The sequence below is a fragment of the Phyllosticta citribraziliensis genome (genome assembly GCF_038025025.1).
Source record: "Phyllosticta citribraziliensis strain CPC 17464 chromosome Unknown J3D65scaffold_2, whole genome shotgun sequence".
NCBI lineage: Eukaryota > Fungi > Ascomycota > Dothideomycetes > Botryosphaeriales > Phyllostictaceae > Phyllosticta > Phyllosticta citribraziliensis.
The window spans coordinates 796138-810930 of record NW_027117339.1 but is presented as its reverse complement, the minus strand read 5'-3'; the positions used below and the strand labels follow the sequence as shown (position 1 = coordinate 810930).

At 55.6% G+C, this 14793-nt stretch overlaps 4 protein-coding genes across 4 annotated transcripts; 2 read left to right on the top strand and 2 right to left on the bottom strand.

The window, feature by feature from the left end:
• Nucleotides 1–330: 330 nt before the first annotated feature.
• Nucleotides 331–989, top strand: J3D65DRAFT_205821 (uncharacterized protein). Its single transcript, XM_066794448.1, has 2 exons — nucleotides 331–512; nucleotides 648–989. Exons 1-2 carry the CDS (start codon nucleotides 422–424, stop codon nucleotides 866–868), a joined length of 312 nt encoding a protein of 103 aa, XP_066658504.1. The 5' UTR covers nucleotides 331–421; the 3' UTR covers nucleotides 869–989.
• A 4133-nt stretch (nucleotides 990–5122) lies between these two features.
• J3D65DRAFT_612985 (putative endoplasmic reticulum DnaJ domain protein Erj5) lies at nucleotides 5123–6803 on the bottom strand. The gene is made up of 3 exons (XM_066799076.1): nucleotides 6570–6803; nucleotides 5514–6472; nucleotides 5123–5462 (listed from the first exon to the last, which is right to left on the bottom strand). Exons 1-3 carry the CDS (start codon nucleotides 6640–6642, stop codon nucleotides 5196–5198), a joined length of 1299 nt encoding a protein of 432 aa, XP_066658503.1. The 5' UTR covers nucleotides 6643–6803; the 3' UTR covers nucleotides 5123–5195.
• Nucleotides 6804–7491: 688 nt separating this feature from the next.
• Nucleotides 7492–8022, top strand: J3D65DRAFT_547014 (PRA1 family protein-domain-containing protein; the record flags this gene model as incomplete). The annotated part of the gene is made up of 1 exon (XM_066796842.1): nucleotides 7492–8022. One exon carries the CDS (start codon nucleotides 7492–7494, stop codon nucleotides 8020–8022), a length of 531 nt encoding a protein of 176 aa, XP_066658502.1.
• A 2310-nt stretch (nucleotides 8023–10332) lies between these two features.
• On the bottom strand, nucleotides 10333–14767 carry J3D65DRAFT_612978 (SacI homology domain-containing protein). The gene is made up of 4 exons (XM_066799075.1): nucleotides 14136–14767; nucleotides 12677–14079; nucleotides 12161–12622; nucleotides 10333–12114 (listed from the first exon to the last, which is right to left on the bottom strand). Exons 1-4 carry the CDS (start codon nucleotides 14518–14520, stop codon nucleotides 10462–10464), a joined length of 3903 nt encoding a protein of 1300 aa, XP_066658501.1. The 5' UTR covers nucleotides 14521–14767; the 3' UTR covers nucleotides 10333–10461.
• Nucleotides 14768–14793: the final 26 nt, after the last annotated feature.

The following is a 14793-nucleotide window of genomic DNA, read 5'->3' as shown; positions in this document are numbered from 1 at the left end:
CATGCAGAGCTGCACGCCAGACCAAACCAGACCACACAAGCCCCCTGCCCCATTGATCAGAGAAGCAGCCGGTCAGCCACGTGCGGTGCGGGGAGTGGGTGGGTGCCCGGAGTGGATACGTCCGGTATGGCACAGACCGCGCGCATGGATGCGGATGACGGACAGCGCAGGGCGGCGTGCAAGTGGCGAGTTTGTTCGCAGCGTCGGTGTTGCGGCGAGCGTGTGGCGTGGCAGATAGGCAGGCAGGCGGCGTGAGAATATTGGCTTCTCTTCTCCATTCATGATTAGGTTGTTCGGCAGATGGATGCGTGGGTGGTTTGCCGCATTGATTCTTGGTTCGTTTGGGGCTAGGTGCTGTGCTCTAGGTTGTTATCTGATGGGCCATGTACATGCATACATAAGTACATGTATCTGACCGTTTATGCGGCTAGGTGGATGGGGAAGGTCGTTCGCCCTGTTCTTATTTTTTTGGTATTGGCGAGCGCGTGGGCACGGCGCTCTATCTCTTTCTGGTAAAGTGCTCTTGTCTTTGTGGTGGACTGGCTGGCAGTGTCGTGGCTTAATGATGGGATGTGGCATTGTGGCATTGTGGTGTTATGGTGGTTAGAGGGTTTGGGAGTGCACGGTTAGTTTCTGACTGTCGACAGCCAACAAAGTGCAGTTTAAGTGCAGCCGGAGCGCAACAGAAGAACAGTCGCTGTCCATGTCGGACGCAGATTCTGCTGCGTCTGTCTTGCTGCAGAAAGACACTGAGTCCATTGACAAACAACGATCGTCCTGGATTCGGATCAGGCTTTACAGATTTACAATCGCCAGCGCACTGGCGTCGTGGAAGAATCACAAGTCAGAGGGTCCAGTATCGTCATAGGTGCCTTGATCTGCACATGTAATGGCATGCGCAGTCTGGAGGGCCAGTGACATGTGGCTCCTATAATTGGGGCTGAGTGTATAAATTCTGGCGGTCCTCTCGCTGTTCGATCTGTTTCTCAAGCACAGTCTGCACCGTGGAAGGGTGAAAATGGCACCAGCTTATGGGCGACTGGGGCCCTGTGGCTGCTTCTCCCTGGTAGCGTCGACTTTGCGAATTTCTTTGGCAGGTCGACGACCTTATCACTCGCAAAGCGCGCGGATGCCAGTCATATTCAATATCGACTGATGATGGTGGTATTCTTCGCCGCGTTCACACGACGTAGATCCTCGTCTTCAAACAAATTTCTTCGCGCAGACTGAGCCTTTATGCCAGAAAATCCAAAACAAACAAGACACGAAGCAAAGAAAACCAGTCTTTTGATTCGGAGACCGTGGAAAGCAGTAAATTCTTGTGCGATAATCTTGTCGAACACTTTGACCAACCGACCGCTGAGATGTACGAAAGGCATCGCAGTCGAAGACCCGCCGCTTTATACATTCGCCGAAGTGGTCAAAGCGGCGGTCTTCACATGTGCCGTTCACTCTCCGCAGTCCCTCCCGGCAGTCAGCATGGAGCATTCGACGGACGGCTGTGAGACTTGGTGATGATTTCTGAGTGATGATCTACTTGTTTCTCTTGTGTTCTGCACCAGCGCCTATGGCTTTAATCAGAGAACGACGGACTTTCGTTGCGGCATTTGAAGAAGCAGCGGGAAGGTTCGTTCGCAGCGTATGCCGACTGTCAATTTTGTTACCTGATGATGTTGGGCTTTGCTTTGTAGAGAAGCTGCTGGGTGTTACATAAACTTCTTCACTTTGGTGTTAACCGTGACAAGGCGGCCAATGGAAGGAAGTACGTCGAAAGGCAAAGAGCAGTGGTGCATTATTTGTCAGTGGAATGAGCTGACCTTACTTCGAATAAAGAATGAGAGGTTGTCGAACAGCCCCTGATTTTATACCTCGTACGCGGCGGCCAGAGCGGCTGTCACAAGCGCCTCAACTTCGGTCGCCTGCCAATCGGACTTTGAGTTGCGGGCTCTTGGATTGAGAATTTGAGTATATATTTTGCTCCCAATCTACCCCTGTCCCTTCTTTGTCGACTGGGGATCTATTCTTACCCCACAGTAAGAAGACTACATTACCTTCGTACCCTACATTTCTCCCTCTTCTGCATCTCGACTTAGTCTGCTGCTTGTGTCATGAGTTACCCTCTATCAAAGTATATCCACCACCTTTATTTCTGCTATTCTCTGCCATCGTCTGACACTGGTCGTGCGCAACAACACCACTCCAGAATGACGCAGACACTTCTCGGCCTACCGGGCGACCAAGAAGATTAAAGCCATGTTGACAAAGCCTGTAGAGTTTCTATTGAAGAGGGAGAGTTCCGCACTTTATATCCAGCCACGTTGAACAGTGCGGCGAACCGTAGGCAGTCGTGATATGAACTGCTCTCACAAGTAACACATGCTTGAACAGGCTCAGCTTGTTTCAGGGGTATAACCTCCTGATTGCGGCTCGCGATCCACTCCCAACGTGCCCTCGAGTCCCTGGATCTAGTATATAAACAACCTCTGAAGCCATTACCCACGGAAGGACTGGCAGTGTCGCTGACTCTTGGGGTGCCGTCGTTGGAAACTGAAGTACTGGCTCTGCCTTAGTTTGTGGCACACTCTTGCTACATTACCGTAACTGTCATTTCTAGAAGGGTCAGCAGCGTGCCGTCAGGGGTCCGCCCACCGTCTCCGTGATCGCTCTTCCATGAGTCCTCTCGACATGTGAGACGCCAGGCCTGTCTCGTGCTCCTCTTCGGACACATAAATTCGTTTCTCTTCACACCAAAAATTATCCATTACCAACAGCCGTGTTTCCAGGTTCGCTCCCGACGGCCATGAAGCCTTCAACCTGGGAACTGGCCTCGTGCCCTTTTCCTGTACAAAGTTACTTCTTTGCTGTTGCTAGTGTGTTAATGGCATGATGTGGCGGCCTTCTGTTTGAATAATAGTGAGAGCCAACATACCGAGACAACGATGGTAGACAGTGTCGTAGCACAGTACCTTCAAGCGTGGCAAAGATGCCGGAATGACTTGCCGACGCCAAACACGTTTCCCCCTTTTCTCCCCCTTGCCGAATTCACCACTCAGCTTAACGCAAGGGCCACAAGTCTGTCAGCACAATCAAATCAACGACAGCCATCGTCCGTGGTCTCACTCAGAAACGCACTCACAAAACATCCGCGCCGCCGCGCCGCACCGCATGTCCCACACGCGGCAACCGCGGCAACCGCGCCACGGTTCCACGACAATCAAACAAGATGGCGTAGCGTGCGGCGCAGGGCGCATACACCAAACGCCACACGCCACACGCCAGAAGCCATGGTGGGGGCCGCTTGTCGCTAATTGATGAGTTGGACGCTGGAGATGGGAGATTATGGTGTGTGGGACCGGTCAGAGAGACTGTGCGTCGGAGATAGGTGCGTGTCTCGTGGTAAATGGCGGCGGCGCGGAGGTGTGGGGGCTGAGAGGGGATGTGTGGCGAGGTGGCTGCGGTTGTGGCGGTTATGTTTGAATGGGGGCAGAATTGGGTTCGGCGAAAGTGAAGGTTAGAGATTAGAGAGTGGAGAGTGGACGTCGAGCTGAGTGGATGGTGGTCAGCGTTGAGGTGACTACATGCTGCTCAGCGTCATGGGCCGTTAGTGATGTTTGGAGATCTTTCAGCAGTGTGCGAGAAAGGGCGGGAAGTGGAAATGATCTGGTTAGAATGAAGTAGAACGTTTCGTGGTTGGTCTCTTTGCGCTGAGCTTGCAGTAGATGCAGAAGGGAAGAGATTTATACTCACGACGCGGGCCGGTCAGATGTTGAATCTGCGGCCCGGCATCATTCTCTCCTCCGCATAACTGGACACTTCACATGGCAGCAGCTCTTCAGTGAAGCCTCCAACGCATGCAAATCACAATCTGGAGCCTTATCCAAGCTCTTCTCGCCCTGTGACTCCAAGCAAAAACGAGGTATTAAAACCCCCCTCCCTCTCCTCCTCCACTGACCCATCCTGCAACTCGCAGAGCGCGACAATGGACCGCAAGACAGCAGCCATCGCCCACTCTCAGCCTCCTACAAGTACCCAGAGCCTCACCGTCTGCTTTTGCCTTCTGTTCGACAACTCAATTTTTTGGTTCTGCTCACGGCATGTGTGACGGGTTTCTTGAGGAAATGACAGCTTATAGAGATGCTGTTCAGCACTGCGGTACAACAATGATGGGCATCATGTCATGATGGATGTAGGGGAAGAGAAGCGGACTGTTGGCGTGGACCGTTGGCTTGGTTCTGCAGTTAATCAGTCAGTCAGTAAATGCGAGGCGAGAGAAGAGAGAAAGGCAACCCACACTGCCCCCATGACCCCATGACATCACCCGCATGCGTTCCAGAGCCTGGCCGTCGCATGTAAAAACCGCCCCTCTCATCCGCCTCCTTACCCTCATCCACAGCCAGCAGCAACTCTCTGGACAGAGTACGAAAGACGACCTGTGGCCTACTCTGTTCTTGCTGCGGAACTCTCAAATTTCGATCCAAGACTTTGTCTTGTCTTGTCTTGCGCGTGCGACACCCCATCCTTTACCCCGACCTCGACTCCAACTCCTGGTTTGTTAGCTCATCAACAGAAAGATATGACAATGCTGCACAGCGACACTTCCCTGGACTGTCAATGCGTGATATTCACAAGAGAAGGGCAGACAGAGGGCATGACGTACCACACTCTGCACATCGTCCACGGGGGCTCTGCTGCGGTCAGTGGTGTCGTGACCACGGCCCATGTCTCTTTCTGATCTTTGCGTTTAAAAGGCCCCTCTCTGTTCTTGATGTGACACGCAACAGCTCACCGGCCACACCAAAATTCGTAAAGCGCGTTCGCAAAAAACGACTGTTGTGCCGCGTACCCATTCAAACAGAAATCGGGACTGGCGTGCTTCGGGGATCTTTGCTTCTTTCGCTCGCTCTCGAAGACTTAGCCAGTCGATCATTGTATGTTGGACCATGATGTTGATGAGCAGAAAGGGGATGCGATGATGGTGAAAAACATCAGTGGGCGACATCGTGTGAGAGGCAAGGAACGAAAAAGTCCGATCAACAGAGCGGGAACCACAGGCGATTCAAGAAACAGCCACTCGCACGGGAGCAATCACAAAGAGCAAAACCAGCCACGCTTGTAGCCTCGGCAGATTTAAACAGTATATTTTCTCAAATGCACGAATAAATACTTTTCAGACACATAGTCTCCTCCTCGTCGCCCTATTTGTTCCTCTTCGCCCTTCTCTTTCTGATCTCGGCGTTGGGGTTGGCAGAGGCAGCGCTCTTCAGGATGTCGACCGAGTCCTTTGCATCGCCGTTTGCGTATCCCTCGCCGTCTTCCGAGCCGTCGACGTCGACGTGGATGTCATGGTCGAGGGAAGCTTGTTGGGAGGAGCCGAAGAGGCGGCCGAGGGATTTGTTGTAGACCCAGGCGGGCAGGCGGACGACGGCGGTGTCGCGGAATGTGGGCCTGGGGATTTCTCCGACCTGGAGTGCTGTTAGTCTAGCTTCGAAGTGTTCTGAGGGGTTTGCTCTTACATCGAGGAGGAACTCGTGCGTCTCTCCTTCGTCTGTCGTTTCTTCCAAAAACACATTGCCGGCGCTGTCCACGATCAAGACCTTGCCGTTCTCTGCCTGAACCCTCTTCCTAGCGCCCTGAGGACCACCGCTGGTCAGTTCTGCCTCGACGGGCGTGCTCACGCCGCCGTTCTTTGCCTTGTTTGCGACCTTTGCGTTCTTCTCGCCCTTCTTGGCGGCCTCCTTCTTTTCGAGCTTTTCTTGTGCGCGCTTCTGCTTGCGATTCATTACGACCGGCTTTCCGTTCTCATCGACGTATTGTTTCTCTTCTTCTGAGCCCGCACCGGCTTCCGGGGAAGAGGTAGTCACACCTTCGACACCGAGTCCACCAGGAAGCCCTTGGATCCCGAGTTCGTCGCCCCATGCCATGCGCCGGGCATGGCGGATGTACCTCTCAACAAATTCCCTCTGGCGCTTCCAACCCAAGTATAGCGCGCCGTAGTGTGCGGCTCCGCCCATGGAGACAAAAAGACCAACCATGACGGAACCGAGGCCGGGGCGGAAACGGCTGTAGTAGTAGCCAGTGCCACGCCAGGCGGGGAAGCCATTTTTCAAAAAGTGGTCGTAGCGCTCGCGCCCCTGGCCACGCAGAATGTTGGCGACGATGCCGAGGCGGGCAAAGCGGGCTGAAGCCTCCTTGTCAAAGGCCTTGAGTTCTTTGGCAGTGGGTTGTTTGCGAACGGTGACGCCGGGCTTCTTCTTGGACTTGTCTTTGGACTTGGACTTGGGGTCCGGTTTGGCGTAGGTTGCGATGTAAGCTTGACGCGCCTTGTCGGGATGGATTTGGCGGGATTTCTTGCGGTAGGCCTTGTTGATTTGGTCCTGGGTAGCTGCGGGGGACACGCCGAGGAAAGAGTAGAAGGTGGCATCAGGACCTTCGCCGGCGATGACTTCGTCGCGGAGACGGAAAATTTCGTGGTCTGCAAGGGCGGTTAGCAGGGTGGCGTGGAAGACGCCTGAGGCGAGGACGCGTCTCAATGGCATGTTGAATATGTATGTGGTATCGGCGGAACGCACCTTCTTTGGACCAGGCGGCGACCAGAGAGACAAAGGTGCAGAGCAGCACGGTTGCCAGCGCAGAGAGCTTCATGGCGGGCTGCTCTACGCCGGAGAGGAGAGAGGGGGAAGAGAGGGTGGGGGGTGGAAGTTGGTGGATATGTATGTATGCAGTTTGGATGCAAGAGAAAGCCACGAAGAAGTGGTCGAGTCGAGTGGGAACTGGAAGCTGACCTGAGGCTTGTGGGGCAAGGATGGCCGGAGACGTGGGCCAATGAGGGGCCGTCGGCGCCAAACTGCGGGCCTACCCGACGCGCGCAAGCCTCGACTGCAGTTAAAAGCGACAGGAATCCTCCAACTCTGGCTCTGGCTCTGACTATTCTCGTCTCGACTTCTGTTGAGTTCGTTTGTCCGAGGTCTGTGCCACGCTGCGGGGAGTCGCGTTGAGTCGAGTCTTTTCGATCTGCTGCTGGCCCTGGCCCGCGTTGATCGTCAGGGGAGCGCGAGTGCGAGTGCGAGTCGAGAGAGCACCGCCACGCCAGGCTGCCGCTACTGAGGTGCTGCGAGGCTGCGAGGCTGGGCTGCGGCTGTGCTCGCCTTCCGTCGCTGCCTCCTTCCCTCCGCTTCGGCTTCGGGCCCTCACGACACGTCGTCCCTTTCCCTTTCCCTTTGCAAGGCGCAAAGATTCCTCCCATCTCGTCTCCCTCTCCCCCCCTCAACATTCACCACTTTCTTTCGCTCCACCCAGCTACCATCACTTACTGTCAGTCTGCTCCCAGCCCCCTCCAAACAATTGCCGCTCGCTACCATCCCCCATCCTTGTCCACACACCCGTGAAACGGCGCCGCGCCGCCAAAAAGTAACAAGAGCTAAAAAACCACCCCTTTATAGACTTCCCCAACGTCGGCCAACACCCTTTTTTCCAATCACTCTATTCCTCGCCATGTCCCGCCTCAGCATCCCCATCGACGCCCTGTCGTCGCGCCTGAACCTGGGCTCGCGCTTCGAGGGCGTGCGCAACACTTCTCTGTCCACGCGCTTCGCCAACCTCAAGCCCGTCGGCGAATTCTTCGACGTCAAGCGCATAAGCAAACCAGCAAACTTCAGCGAGGTCCAGTCGCGCATGAACTACAACCTGGGCTACTTCAGCTCCAACTATGCCGTCCTCTTCGTCATGCTGGCCATCTACTCGCTCCTCACAAACCCCGTGCTGCTCTTCGTCATCATCCTCGTCGCTGGTGGCATGTACGGCATTGGCAAGCTGGGAGGCCAAGACTTGGACGTCGGCTTTGCCAGGGCTACCTCTAGCCAGCTGTACACGGCTCTCTTCGTCATTGCCGTTCCCTTGGGTCTGTGGGCCTCCCCCATCACGACCGTTCTGTGGCTCATTGGCGCCTCGGCCGTCACCATTCTCGGCCACGCCACATTCATGGACAAGCCAATCGAGTCAGCTTTTTCCGAGGAGGCGGTCTAGGTGGTCGGCCGCGAACTCCATACGACAGTGTGCCCCAATGGGGAAGACCACCCGGGGGGAGGGCAGCACGATTGGGGAGGTCTGACTTGAGGGGCAGTGTACCATACGGGAGCAGCAGATTTCAGGAGCTGGGCGACAGTGACGATGACGAGTATTTTGGGCTCCGCCTTGCACCCCGCGGCGCCTTTCTAGACCCGCAGATGCAAAAGGGAGCAGGGATGGGACAGGCTTCTCTTTCTGACGAGTACTTGCTTGGTAAAGGTATTAATTCACGACCGCGGTTCCCAGAGGACCGCTTTGCCTATGAGGACGACTACTATCAAGATGATTATCATGGTCGAGGCGGCGGCTCGGAGCAGTACTTGGATCCGGACGACGAGGAATATCTTTTCCAGCGCGCTCTCGACCGCGTCCGCGTTGCTCGCGCCCGTGGCCAGCCAGACGTCAGTCTTACACACGAAGAGCTAGAGATTCTGACCCGGCCGCGCTCCCGTCAATTGCCTCCCGCCCTTGCTGATCCGTCTTCCGCACGGCCCTCGTCGGGAGGTTCAAGCTCCCGCCCTACCAAGAAAGCCTCCCGTGCTCCGCTCTTGGCGCCAGACTCCCGCAACACCAATCAACGCCACAACCTCGATTTCTCTCCCAGCGATTCCAGCTCCCCTTCTCCTGGCCCTCCTGGCTTCATTGTCCCAGGCGGCGGTGCCGCTCCTCTTGGCTACTCTACTGGCACCTCGCGGGCCAACTACCGCAGTGTCAGCGACCAAAGCCAGGGCGTGCGCAGCCGCAGCAGCAAAGAAAGTCACTTCACCCCTTCGCCTCCCAACACTATTGATCGCAACCGAAATGTCCCTGGTAGCCCCATCTACGACGTCCCAGGTTCCTTTGCAGATGAAGCAAGCTATCGTGCAGAAAGCCGTGCCTCGTCCTACGACTCTCAAAACTCCGGCACTGGTCCTGACATGGCCGAACCAGACGACTACCCTCATCCTCGCCTCCCGCCACGCCAAGTTCACTCTTCTACCCCGCCATACCCTATTCATCCCTCTGAGCGCCCTCCTCCCATGCCCCTTGACCCATTTGCGTACCAGACTGGCGGCCCAACGTATCCGTACCCGTCTGGAGGCGTCGCGTACGCCAGGGTTCCGCGGAGAGTGCCCGTCGGGCGGCGCGAAGGCGCCAGCTATGCGACCAATGCTGCGGCCAGTTTCTCAGATCCATCTCTCGTGCATGGATATGCGCAAGGAGATGGTTTGGCGCGGATGTACGAGTACGGCGGTATCAGGAGTGCGGGGAGGAACCAGGATGAGGTGCGCGTCGAGTACGAGCAAAACGCCGATGATCCGGCTGGGCGGAGTGGAAGCGGCAGCAGCGGCTTCGAGAGAAGTAAGGATAAGGACAAGCAAAAACAGGCGCAGGCGGCCGCAAGCTCGAGCGGCAAAGACAGAAGTACAAGAGATGCGGCTGGTGTCAGGGAAAGGAGTGCAAAGACTGGCGGTGGCGGTGGTGGTGGTAAGAAGAAAGGGAAAAGGAAGTAGAATGTCCACGCTGTCATGTCTTGGTTCTTGGCCTCAATGAGCCTCGTCTTGATTACTTTCTCTTCTATTGGTACCCTTGATAGATTGTCGCTGCTGCATTCATTGAGCATGTTTGGGTTGCCCTCTCAGGAGCGTTGCTGTTGGCTGAGTGACTTGTCGTTATGTACGACGCTTACGCTGCGCCGGCAGACGAGACATCCGTGCTCCCCACTCCAAACAGTTCCCCAGAGTCGATCGATGGCGACCGAGAACCCCGTGCACCAACCATCAACCGACTGCGCCGCGTCTAATGACCGCCGCAATCACCGGCGGGAGCCGTGAGCGCGTCAGCAACAGAACAGGCCCACTGCCATGGTGTTTGCTCTAGGCTGGCTGGCTGGGTGGCTGGCTGGTATGGGTGGGTGGGTGTGTGGAGAAGTGCTGGAGAGGAGGTCTGCAAAGTCAAACTTTCTTTTGCTTGCCTTATCGGTTTGAGAAAGGCCACACGTCCTCTTTGCTATGCCATGCCGTCCAGGGGAGGTATGAAGATTGAAAGGAAGCGATGGTGATGTGGATGAGAGAGGATATGAGAGAGGAGGAGGAGGAGGAGAAGAAGAAGACAGCTGCTGCATCTCCATCTCCATCTTCCCAAACCCCTCTCTCTCTCTCTCTCTCTCTCTCTCTCTCTCTCTCTCTCTCTCTCTCTCTCTCTCTCTCTCTCTCTCTCTCTCGCTTCAACGAGAACGATTAGAGAGCTTTGTGTCAAGATACGACGAATGGTATGTAGAACAAGTAAGTCTAGTTGAATTCTTTCTCATCACTACCCGTCTGACGAAAGTTAGACAGTCTACTTCCAGTCTCGATCAACTCGTCTAGCATCGCCACCAAGCCACGTCCATACGATCGAACCTCACTCGTAGACCGCTCATCCCGGCCTCAACACCTCCCAGCCCCCAAGCTGATCCATCTCGTCTTCCCTATCATCAATCAACCCGTTCCCCCTCCTCGGGCGGGGCAAAGGCGGCGGCGGCGCCTTGTCCTTCTTCCCCTTAACGCTCACCAGTTCACCATTCTCGCCACTCGCTGTACCAGTCTTCGACGCCGTCATATCCGGCGGCGGCGCAAAGACCTTTTTCTTCGCCTGCACTGCGCTCGAAGGCGGCGAGGCCGGGCTCTTGCCATGCAAAGGCAGAGAGATGGGCGAGCTCGTCGGCGCCGCGGAAGACGTCGACGACGTCCCTGTCGTCATCCCGACGAGATTGCCCGGTTTCTTGGGGATGATGGGGGGCGCCGGTTTGCGCTTGACCGAACCGGTTGAGCCGCTGCTCGACGTCGATGCCGAGCGAGAGAGGTCTTGGTGTTGGTGTGATGGCACGCCGGGCGGAGTCGGTTTGCGAGGGACGACGGCGGGAGGGGAGGCTTTGCGGGATATTGGGGCGGAGGTAGGTTGCGAGAGAGTGGCTTTGGAGGCAGCGGCAGATTTGATGCCGTCAAGACCAAATGTGCCGGCACGGCGAGGAGGCAGGGCAGGTATGGGGCGGTTCGCGGTGCTCGCGGTCGAGTTTGAGCGGGCTGGAAGTAACGGAGGGGTGTTGGTGCGCGTGGGCTCCAAAGGAGGCGGGAGTATACGACGCGTACTGGCCGCAGAGGCTGTACTTGGTGTTCGCGTCCTGTTGACGGCGGCACCCCGTGGAGCTGGTGGAGGAGGAGGTTGCGCTTTTGGCCCTGGCGCGACCTTGACCCAATCGGGCTCATCAGATGCGGTCCAAGGATTTGAAGGTCGGCTCGGGTTGGGGGCAAAGTCGTCCCCAGGAGGGCGTATCGTCGGCCCAGAGGGCTTTCCATTATCAAACCACCACTTGCGGCGGTCAGAGCTGGCGGGTGGAAGTGTGGGGTCGATAGGTTCGTAGCCGATCAAGTCTTCATCTGAGCTTTCCTGACTGCCTGCCGCCGTGGCATGACCGACCATACCCTTGCGCTTTTGATACAGATTGTGCGCCAATTCGTCCTTCTTCCTCTCATCAATCATGGTGATGTTGCAGAGAAAGGTAGCGTAGACGGGCCGGTGGTCAGAGAATCTCAAAGGCGCAGTGTTGTAGTTGATTTGGCGTAGATTGGTGCCCTTCATCAAGACACGATCACACCAGGCGGGTATGCGCGCCTTTTCAGATGTGTCGTACCGATCCGTCCCATTGTCGTACTTGTACGTAGGCGCAAAGGTGATGCGGGCCTCGGAGTAGAATGGAAAGGTCAAGCCGTGCACCATTTGCAAGTTCAGCTGATCGTTGGCGTAGAGGGTCTCTAAATCACCGATTTCGACCAGCTTCCTGACTTCCTCATTACGCAACCCAATGCGGTAGTTGAAGTCGCCAAGCCAGATGACAGTATCGTGGTCTTCAATCGACCGGTTCCTCTGGAATCGAAGGCCATGGCTAATCGTCCGGTAGTCGCGGTTTCGCTCTTCGTAGTTGGCAAATCCAGCTGCCAAGTGCGCAGTGACGAAGCAAAGTGAGGTATCGGCAAAGTCCATCCGTATTGCCACAGCTCCCTTGTTGCCTGCCATACCAGACATGCCCGTCTACATGGATTAGCTATTTTCGAAACTGAGGAACCAGGTTTCTTACCTTTTTCAAGCTGCCCTCGACATTTTTGATGAATTTCAAGACGCTGGCTTTGACAAACACCGAAAGCGAAGCTCCAACCAGTTGCCCACCCCTGAGCGCCACATACTCCTCCTGTCCGTGCATTTGAGCATTCTCGTTTAGAGTTCTCTTGACAGCAGACTCCCACTCCTGTCTGCGTGCTGGATCCGTAGACATGATTTGCTGGGGGCTGAGCTCCACTATTTCCTGAAATCCAACTGCCACGATTTCTGGAAACTGCTGAGACGGATCGACCGGCGGGCAGACCCACGACGAAAGATCTTGAGAAAGGCCGTCGGTTTTTCCGTTGAGATTGAATGTGCCAACCCATATGTGGATTGGTCTTTCTGATGAATACTCGCCGGCCCGACGGTTGAGCTCGCTCATGACGAAGTCATTGATGGGATCAAATAGATGCACGGGGAATTGGCCTACCAAACGGCCCTTGAACCAATTAAGTCAGCAATTTCCGGGTAAAGAATAGGTGGGTAGACTCACGAGCAGCATGTCAATGGTATTCTGCCGTCCCTTGTCGGCAAAATTGTTGATGTACATTCTCTGTGCGCTTTTCCTGGCATCTGCGATTGCACCGGCAAGTGACATTTTGCCCGAACGCGTAAAAGACGACTTCAACGCCCCAGTGCCAGCATAAATCTTGGACAAGGCGTCACCATTGTCGGCCCAGAGAGTTCCGTGTCTGTGCCAAAAATCGGGAGACCCACGCTCGCCCCGACCGGCAAGAAAAACTTCAAGAGCCATTCTGCTGATAATGGTCTGAACCAAGTTGGTTCGGTCGAGGCAGTCGAGACAGTTTGTCCTGAACACGCCTTCTTGCTGGAGGATAGTAGTTGAGCGACGGTAAATCTGATCCTCGCCGCGGCCGGATTTGGGCCGCTCTTCCACTTCCTCCGACAGGTAATAGGCGAAGCTCTCAGCAGAATCTTGAATGTACCGCGCAATTAGGCTAGCGGCCTCGTATCCACTTGGGCCCCTGGTCTCAGCATGAAAGTCATACTCGGTCAGCTTTAATAACTCGTGGCCAGCTGAACCATTCTTTTCTGCTCCACGGAGAAGCGAAGAGTGATGAACGTGATCACGGTAGCGGTCGCTGATTTCGACTTCGGCGGGCTTCTCGGCACTGAGCAGGTTGACCACGTGGACCGGACCATATGCCAGTTCAAGATTTTCAAAATGTTTGTCGAAAGCAGGCTGTGTCGCTTCGGGAGATCGTGTGATGGATACTTTTTGCTGGCCAGGAAGGAGACCTGTTGCTTGCTCCCAGAACAGAGGAACGCTACCGCGAACTTGCACATAGGAGAATGTGAGGCCGTCTGGGGTCCAGAAAATTGTCTCCGTTTCCACGAAGTTGGCCACGTTGCCGTCGTCGTCCATGCCTCTGGCGTTGAACCTAGTTCCTGCTCTTCTACACGACAAACGCGATATCAGAGTCATCTGAGACGGCAAGCCCGTGCGGCTGGATCTTGCTGGCGATGATGAAGCTGGGACATTGAAGGTCGAAGCGAATCCTCTAATGGCCGAAGTCAGGAATCCGGAAGAGTCCAGCGATGCTTTTTCAGTCTGCGACAGCCGAGATCTAAAGTCGACCAGTGGCTGGATCATGTACGAATTCCACAGGAAGCCTGCGTCCAAGCTGTCGAGCGCTACGGTTGTAGATTCAGTGGATCTGTCCTGGAGACGCTTCGTCATGTCGAAATCGGAGCTGTAGTAAAAGGTCCCGCTGCTCAGCAGCTTCTTCAATGCCATGCACGGATGCTCCGGCACATTATCTCCTCGCCGCCCGTAGTAGTTCTGATCGAAGCCCTCCTCGTCCACGGCATCGGTAGGGTATGGGTTGATTTCGTCGTAGAGAATCTCGTCATAATCGCTTCTATTCAAGCAGTCTGGATGCGGTCAGCATGATAAGCCGAATACAAAGCAGTAGTTTGCGTGTACGCACGAAAGTTTACAGAAAGAATTTTTTGCACCGTCTCTCCCGGTCTGACGGTGGCTGCCCTCGTTGCAGCGCTCACCACGCACAAAAAGACGTCATTGTTGACGGTGATCAAGCCCAGCGTGCCGTGAATCGACTGGCTTGACAAGCTCCGGTAATCGCTCAAGTCTATTTCCTGACTGTTGGAGAATTCGACCATGCACCTAGGCGCGTTGCCACTCGTGCTGGACACTGAGCTCTGTGAAGCATTGACGCCGCTGCTGTAGAAGCCATTGCCGCTACGTTCCGTCGAGGTGGGACTATGGCGGAAAACGAGGACGTGGGATTCGGTCGCTAGAGCTATCGAGCGATGCGGATAGTCGCGTATGAGGACGCGGATGGATGTAGACATTACGGCAGGGAGTGGTGGTGGATCACTCTGGGGGATGACGGCGGTGGAAGCGTCGGCGGAGGTGGTCGTGCAGGGTATGGGGAGGTTTGCGCGACAGGCTGCGCATCACGAGGCGTGAAAGCGATGGGCGTTTGCGGCCTGTTGATTGCTGAAGGACGGTTGAAGTCGTCCTTGTTGGAGACAGGTGAGGCGCTGGACGATGCTGGACCATGGTTGGCGCAAGTCCAGCTGCCAACGTCAGTGGATGTTCGGCGCACCCTGACGGACATGCAC